The 8,801-nt window shown below is 31.7% G+C and overlaps 1 protein-coding gene across 1 annotated transcript; it reads right to left on the bottom strand.

Moving 5' to 3' along the window:
- Positions 1 to 212: 212 nt before the first annotated feature.
- On the bottom strand, positions 213 to 5,454 carry LOC139874559 (uncharacterized). The gene is made up of 8 exons (XM_071861974.1): positions 5,376 to 5,454; positions 4,771 to 4,830; positions 4,603 to 4,695; positions 4,317 to 4,463; positions 4,144 to 4,201; positions 2,713 to 3,653; positions 1,392 to 2,576; positions 213 to 610 (listed from the first exon to the last, which is right to left on the bottom strand). Exons 1-8 carry the CDS (start codon positions 5,452 to 5,454, stop codon positions 213 to 215), a joined length of 2,961 nt encoding a protein of 986 aa, XP_071718075.1.
- Between the last annotated feature and the right edge of the window lie 3,347 nt (positions 5,455 to 8,801).

Genomic DNA, 8,801 nt, shown 5'->3' with positions numbered 1-8,801 from the left:
CTATATATATATCCATATATATGTCATCATATAGTTTTTACAAGTTTTAACGTTCGTGAATCACCGGTCAACTTGGGTGGTCAATTGTCTATATGAAACATATTTCAATTAATCAAGTCTTAACAAGTTTGATTTCTTAACATGTTGGAAACATTTAATCATGTAAATATCAATCTCAATTAATATATATAAACATGGAAAAGTTCGGGTCACTACATGTCTTTCACTAAAACGTCTTCGGCCATTTCTATCTCTGAAATCCCATCTTCACTTGGGTTGACATTACCATTACCGACGTCTAACAACCAATCTACAAACTTACGAATATTGGAAAAATTGTCTTTGTTATCTTCATCAGAATTATTTAAAGAAGCGTTAGATAGTCTCATGTTAACTGTCAATTTTAAAACAGTAACATGATCCCATATGTATGAAGAATTAAGTGAAGCGTCCATGATATCCTCTCTTTTTCCATGAGTAATAACAGGTAACACTTGTCTAAAGTCCCCTCCGAAAACCACGACTTTTCCTCCGAATAGAGTTTCATTACTATTAGGATTAACTGTTCGACAAATGTCACGTAATGAGCGATCTATCGCTTCCCACACACCTGCAATTTACCATGGGTGCCTCATTCTAAATAATTAATTTTGTTCTTCTAATTAGCCCGTCCAAATTACTGTTAGGCATAATGGCACAAAAAGATTCATCAGTAGTATCTATTGGTATTGCAAAACGCGAGTGGGCAGTTCTACCTCCAGGTAACAACAAAGATGCTATTCCACTTGATGCAACATTTAACACTATCTCACCCTAACTACGCAGTGCAGTTGATAATGTTTTTCAAAGGAAAGTTTTACTTGTGCCACCATATCCGTATAAAAAGAAGACACCTCCAATTTGTTTCTCCACCGCATTTAAAATGGTGTTGTACGCATCTCGTTGTTCTTCGGTTAACTTATCAATTAGATGTTAATGTTCTGATTCGAGCAAAGACATATCGTAAGAAAGTTCGTCTATGATCAGTTGATTTTCAGATAAATGAAACGAACTTGATGAAGGGTATGGCATAGAACTATAATTCCTCAATGACTTGCCATTGCGTTGAAGAATTTTTTCTATCTCAATCAACATAAGGTCCTGCAACATTTGTATTGTAGGCTGTATTGATGTGTTAAAAATAAGCAAATGGATATGTCAAAGATGAAAAAAAACCACTTAGATTTATAGTCCAGGAAAGTTTAAAGATATTTTGTATTAAAACACAATTTGTTGTTGGTACTCTAATTAGCAATCTTAAAAAATCTATTAAACATATAATCTATTCAAGTTTTTGTGAATATAGTAATCAGAAATACTAATTTGAAAACATGTCGGAATATTAAGCATACCTGAAAGTCGGTGAGGAATTATTTCCACTGATAAATAATCAAATGTCTTTTCAAAAACATCTTCTGGACGACTAAGGCTATTAGAATGAAGTAGTTGAGCAAATAAATTACGAACAAAATGTCCAGATTCCCATGTACTTACGTCCTTGATACCATCTATGTATTCCTGTTCATCATCCAGTAAACCCATTTCAAAGCATGCATTTTTGAACGTTGAACAAACCTTCCCGTCAACAGTCCTGATATCTTCGTATGAAGTTGGCCCTTTAACTTTGTTCAGTAAAATACGAAGATAAAAAAGTTCACCAGTTATAGGGGGTGCATGATGTATACGCCCAATAGAACCGGTAAATCTTTTTCGGTTAGTCCATAATCTTATTTGTTTGTTCCATACAAAATTTGTTGGAAACTCCACGTAAGTCAATTGCCTGGCTTCTTCGCAGGCCTGGTTACACTTCATCCATTCAAGAAATTGCGATGTGTTAACCAAAGGTTGATCCAAAACATTCTTAATAAAATCTTCTTCATCAAATATGATTGAGTGCTGATCTTCCAAGTGAAAAGCAAGTCGTATAACAGTAGGATTTTGATTGTGTATATCAAATTTTAGTATCCTCCATACAGCCTCACAGGATGATATGTATCTATAGTCATTGTATTCCTTGATTTCATCGATTTCTTCATCGCATAGCCCTGCAGTTACTCTATCATTGCCTTTATTGATATACTTGAACAAATACCTAATAGCACCAACTTGATTACACCACTCAACATTGATGTGAGCTTGATATTTTCTAAGAAGAAATGCATTGTACGGAACAACATTTCTATTATCAAGCTCATGTCCTTGTTTGATGACTGTTCTGCCATCCTCTCTCCTTCTATATATCAGATAGCCATCATGATCTACACTGGTAATGTCTGCAAAAGCCTTTGGAAATCTTTTCATGCATTTCTTTTCGATATCAGTACAAGGACATGTTGGATTTTTTTCACCACACGGGCCATGAATCATTAACTCTGTGACGAGTTGATATAGTTCTGTATCTTCTTCTTTGTCCGGTAATTCAGCAGAAATGTACTCATCAACATCTTCCGGTTCAGGCAATTTATCGCTTTCATGAAGGAAGATGCATATGTGTGCGTGTGGTAAGCCACGTTTTTGGAACTCGATTGTATAAAGATCTGCAAGTACAGGAACATGTATCAAAATTTAATGTAACAGTTTTGTTTTTTAAGTAACAAATAATATATGATATTTTTTTTAAAAAAAAACAACGGTTAAACCATTGTAAAAGAATTGTTTTAAAATATAACATACATGCCTGAACTTTTCCAAAAATTTTGTTTTTCTTTATATCTTCCATTAGGCGGTCGAGTTTCATTTTAAATACTCTACCCTGATATTCAGGTTTATCTTCTGGAGTAAAACCTGTTCCTTCTAATGCTCTTGTGATCGCTGGCCATTTAGAGTTACATGTGAAAGTAATGAATAGGTCTGGATAACCATATACACGACACAATGCCGTAGCATCACGGTAATTTTCAAGCATATATCTAGCGCTACCCGTAAAAGAAGCTGGTAACTTAACACGATTGCCCAGCATACTGTTGATCACATCACCTGATAGATTAGCAAGTGTAAGGTGTGCGAATGTATCTGCTCTCTGTATTTTTGGGTTGATTCTGATGTAATGAATTCGTTCAGATTCGATCATTGTGTATGCATCTACCAACAGTTGTTGATGCAGCTTTCGTGCCATATGTGCCAGCGTTAGTTCGGATCGATCTTGGATTTTGTATGCAAAAAATTCACTCATAGAGACCTTTTTCTTAATACGTGTGGTAGTACCATCCACATCTTGATGATCAATATCTGGCCTATATCCATCTTCGGCATACGCAAACAACAGAGGGTATTGTAGTGCCAAATACTGTGGGTGTAGTTCACTAATTCTTTTTAACCCTTCAGAAATACTATGTACAACTATGTCTCTCTTATCAAAATTCAAATCGATATCGCTAACTACTAATGCTGCTACTTCCTCAACGAATGGCAAGTTGTAGTTACGACCATCTGTGCTACGTCTGGCGATTAACTTTATTTTGAAGTTATCTTTCGGATTCTTTTCAAAATGATCACGTGCATTTCGATACATCTTGACAAGTGGATTGCACTCATCAAGCATGTCCATAAGTTCCTTAATAAGTTCTTCATCGAGAGTGTTTTTTGATGAAGTTGGTTGATTTTGGTTTTTTCCACTAATATCAAAAGGAAACACATAAGAATCAATATAATATGATACTAAACTTACAGTTCGTATAAAAGTAATGTCAAAACTTTATTAATACAGTAGCTGATTTGGAAAATGGAGTTATCCGATGGCCCGTTTTCTATTAGCTGCTTCGTTAGTCGTATCAAAAATATACAGTTGTGAATATTTTGGTGTCTTTCCTTCAGAAGGTACCAAACGATTTTGTCCACGAATACGGAAAGTCCAAGGGCCTCTTCCTCTGTTTACCGATGTATCAACTTTGCCACCCACCGATGTAAAGGAAAATATCATATTATACTGCCTTACATTTTCAATAAAATGTTTGCTCTTTGGATGTTTTTTAGTATATAAATCAAGCAAAAGTTTTGGAGGTGATTTGGTGAACTCGGGTGGAGCAATTTTTTCCTTTCAAACAACAAAGAGAAAAAGAACCTTGCAATCCTTTGGTATTCTTACCACGACGCGTCTCTTTATACCATAGCAAAGCACCGCAAGCGGAACACTTGTGACACATGTCCCCTTCGTCTTTATAATCTGTTTGTAAAATACACAACAAATGCAATGTAGTTAAAATCAAAGAATTAAATAAGGGACTAACATGTATTATATTAATTTACAATAATTCAGAGCCAATTGTATTTATATATACCTTTGGAAATTCCAGTGATAATCGGTTTATTAACACTAGATGTCCCAGCTTCACTAATATCAAATGGTATCGGTGTTATGTTGTTTCTGGTGGTACGTTGACTTATTTTTCGTTGCTTTAGTATTGCTATTCTCTCAGCTCTTTTACCTAATAAAAATGCAAAATCATAAAAAGAAAATTAGGCACATTATTAAAATAGCAACATCAATATAATTATAAACAAAATTTATATAAATAAATTTAATTAAAAAAATGTGTTAAATGTTTTATAAAACAACAAACTTACTCTTGGCATCCTGCTTAGCCTGTGATTCTGGAGAAATATTGGACGTTGTGCATTTGTTATTCAATAGATTACATGGTGTTGATTGGTGATGTGCTACAAAGCAATCACAGATGGTTATACATTTGTTTAAAAAGTTATTACAACTGTATGATTATACAATACATTTACCATTAGTAAAATGATGTGGGACAGTTGGATATGATGATAACAATCCAGTTGAAAGTCGACCTGAATATACAAACATCATTTTTAATAGTTATTATTAACACTCATTCAGTAATAAAATGTAATAATTATGTTTGTAAAAATAAGTATGGTAAACAGTTTAAAAATAGATAAAACAATGAAAATTACTCTGGTAATAGTTGAATGGATTAATAATGGCTAGCGTCATTGGTTGGAAAAAATTGCAAGAATATTGTGAAGGTCTCGGAGTATGCAAAACCATATTTGGCATTAAGTTTTCCTTTCCACAGCTCGACCCTTGTTGGTTCATGAGATAACCATAGTTTGTATATACTGGGTGGAGTTGTTTAGATTGTGTTGATCTAGTGGCATAATCTGTATTCTCATGTTTGTTTAATTAATGATGACATAACACTTAAAAGAACAAAATATTAAGTTGTGAGTGTGTAAATAAGATGTATGAACAAATCAGGCTTGGTTTATATGAAAATTAATTACAAAAGTAAAAAACCTGGATTGTTCAAATGTACTCCAGCGTGTTGTTGATTAAGATTAATTTCCAAGTGGTTTTCGACTGATTCTTTTACTCGTTGATTGTGTAGCTTGATTCTCTTTATTAACTTTGGGTTTAGACGGTTGTTTCCTCATGGATGATGCAGATTCCATTAGGATTGTATTTTTTTAATTGGTATTTGGAAGCAAAGAAAAGGGAGTAATGAAAGTAATCTTGAACAACACTATAGTAGTTTCTTGTCTGATTTGTGCAGTTTTGAACATACGAATTATGATTAAAGCAATTCGTGATGATGATTATGAGAAAATAAGGATGATTTGCTTGTTTAAATTTTTTATTTGAATTTTTTTTTGTAACCTTCCTTTTTCTAGTAATGGCGGTTATTTACAAAAAATATTCCGTAATATTCTTTTAATGACAATAACAAAACGAATCCTATATTTTAGGAAAGAAATCACCAAAATTCAAAATTATATTAACTAAATTATATTACTCTTTCCAGATAAATTAAAGGCATATAAAAAGGCATAACTAATAAAATATTTCATGGTCCAACTTTTACTTTAGACCGATTGGGGTATAAAAAGTCATTTATGAAATAGTTGGATTGAGTTTATGTGATGAATATGTTAAATATATAACTAAGAGACATTTACAATGTTTAAACCTTATGTTTAATATTAGTGTCATCATACTATTCTACATTTCTGTTATGTAATAAACAAATGTAGAATTGTAATATTAAAAACCTAACATCAAACTTAATTCATAAAATAATCAAAGCCTAATTACAATACCATTAAACATACATACATGTCCGATAACACAACCATTGTCAAAAGAGTAACATTTTCATCCTACATACTACAATCTGTTTTGAAACATACATAACTTCATTACTTCAAAAAAAGAAAAAGCATAACCATGATCACCTCCATCAACGTAAATGACCATACGGCTGGATAAAAAAGATACGGTCGGATCGTCTGAAGCAAAGCTTGACTTCTTCACCACCCTTGTAGCCATTTAATTTGAGAAACCCTCTCCAGCCAGCTAAAACGTACAAATTTCGTGTCCTTCTGTGGTTATCTTCCTTAAGTCCCCACCAATGTGATCTTTCATGTATATCTAAACACTCATAAACTTTGTTTCTCCTGAGCTCGGGAATTTGAAGAAAGAAATTTGGAAGATACTACAAAACAAAAATGAATTTACATGTGCTTATTGAAAGTTAAACACATATTAATACTAAAATATTGTGAAATGTATAAATCATAATAGAAAAGTAAATGTAATTTAAGTTGTTACCCAAGAGTTCCCCTTTGGAATCGTTGTCCACACGAAGTAGGTATCATAATTAGTATATGTCCTTTGATTCGTTATCGACAATACTGTCAAACTCGTCCCAACTTTCCCAATCTCCAAAATCCATATCATCAGGGTCTTCGTTAACATCGACCTCATTGTTTTTAGATTCTGCATCCGAGATTTCCTGAGTCATAATTGGGTTAGAAGCATCAGGATAAAAACCTGGATGAATAGGTAAATGGCTGGATGTTTGTGCATCAGAAAGTTCTTTGTTAGACATATTCTGCAGAAATAATAATAATGAGTACAATTCAGTAAATTTACATGTGAGAAGTAATACATAAGAAAAAAAATTATATAGATGTAAATATAAAGTTTGTTACTAAAGATATATATTGATAACAAAATTTTAGGAAATTACTTATTATTTGGTAAATAGATTTAGTGCCTAATAGAGAAAAATTTGTAAAAGATTTTCAAATGATTCTGATTTTCTGAAAAGTCAATTGCATGGCTGAAGAATTTTTTAATGTATGAAACATATCATTTTTATTTTATGATGATTTCTATAATCAGAGCCCTAATAAAATTTCTCTAGTAGACAAAAAATGGGATTAAGAAATAATAGCTAACTTTATAAACAATAATTTTATGAAAAATCAACTTTTAATCTTTTAAATCACTTGAAAATGCGAATGTATAATTATAATAATATTCAAAATTGCAAACACCTGCTCGAACCATATATCACTATAAATATTCCATAATCTGAAAATAACATAATCTAATACAAAGCAGAATAAATGATAAACAGATACATGGATAACTATATTCTAACATAATCTAGTAAACACATAACATCAAAGGTATTTTATTTAAACATTTAGCATAAACATTGATAAATAAATCAATCGCAAATGCATGTTACACAAATGGAAAAATCGTTATACATATATTGAGAGTAAGTAAAACTCGAAGTCATACCGTTTGGGTATGATAAAATAACATAATCTTTATAAAGAATAGCAATATATATTAAATGAATAATAAAATAACATAATCTTCCTTTCTAATCGTTTTATTTATTAATGTAAAGTATATCAAATAAAAACATTGGGATTATCATTTATTTCCTTACATTTCTCTAATGTTTTCTTTCATTTCCTTTTGTATCGTTTATTTTTATTTGTTTCCTTTCACTTCATTTCCTTTAATTTCATATCCTTATGTTTTCCTTTCATTTCCTTCATAAAATAGATTCACAAATGTCATTCATTTTTTTTTATTTATCTTTCCTTTATATTTAATAAATTTTGTTCGTAATTTTAGTAATATGTGTTAATAAAAATGTATATATTTGAACTTTGACGTAAATTATTAAAGAAAAAACAATTAAAAAAACTTTTAGAGAAAGTCAAGAATGCCAAAGATTTTATTTCGTATATTGTGTAGTAAAATCTTATAATATAGTAGTCGAATCTCTAAATGAAATTTCATTTAAATATATATTGTGGACTTGGGCTAATAAAATAAAGAATAGCTAGACTCGTAATATAAAAAAATGTAGCATTACTCATTCACTATTTGACCGATTGGTTAAGACAATTTTCTCTGATTAAGATACTAAATATTTGTTTCGAATGAGCAAATTGGGGGTGGTTGAGCACCACAAAGCCACCCAACTGGCTCCGCCATTGATTGCTTGCTCTTAAACGAAATCCATGCCCATCTATCTAAGGTTCCTAAATCAAAACATAAGCCATACTCGTCTAGCTCGATTCCGTGTTCAAATCGTTTATTCAAAGTCACAGTTGGTGTTCTTGTTGTTTTCCAGAATCCGGCGGCGACTTGGTGGTTGTTCACGGTGGTCGACTGCGACACAAATGGCAAATGGCTCAAACCTTCAAATCAAACCACGAAAATTACCAGAAAGATGCGTTGTAATGATGCTAACACTTCTACAATTTTATATTTTTAAATAACATCACGAATTTTGCAAGAACAATCGATTTCAATGACAATACTTTCAAAGAGAAAATTGTTCAGATCTCGATTAATAATAAGATTTAGATCCTGAAAATTGTTGAGATCTCGATTAATAATAAGATTTAGAGAAAATTGTGAGTACATTGATACTCAATCAGTTTCAGTTTCAGCCTAACTAATAAAATATCTTGAGGTGAGCAAATAA

This window comes from Rutidosis leptorrhynchoides, chromosome 11, assembly GCF_046630445.1.
Source record: "Rutidosis leptorrhynchoides isolate AG116_Rl617_1_P2 chromosome 11, CSIRO_AGI_Rlap_v1, whole genome shotgun sequence".
Classification (NCBI taxonomy): domain Eukaryota; kingdom Viridiplantae; phylum Streptophyta; class Magnoliopsida; order Asterales; family Asteraceae; genus Rutidosis; species Rutidosis leptorrhynchoides.
Note: the sequence above shows the minus strand (reverse complement) of the source record. Positions and strands in the feature narration are given on the sequence as shown.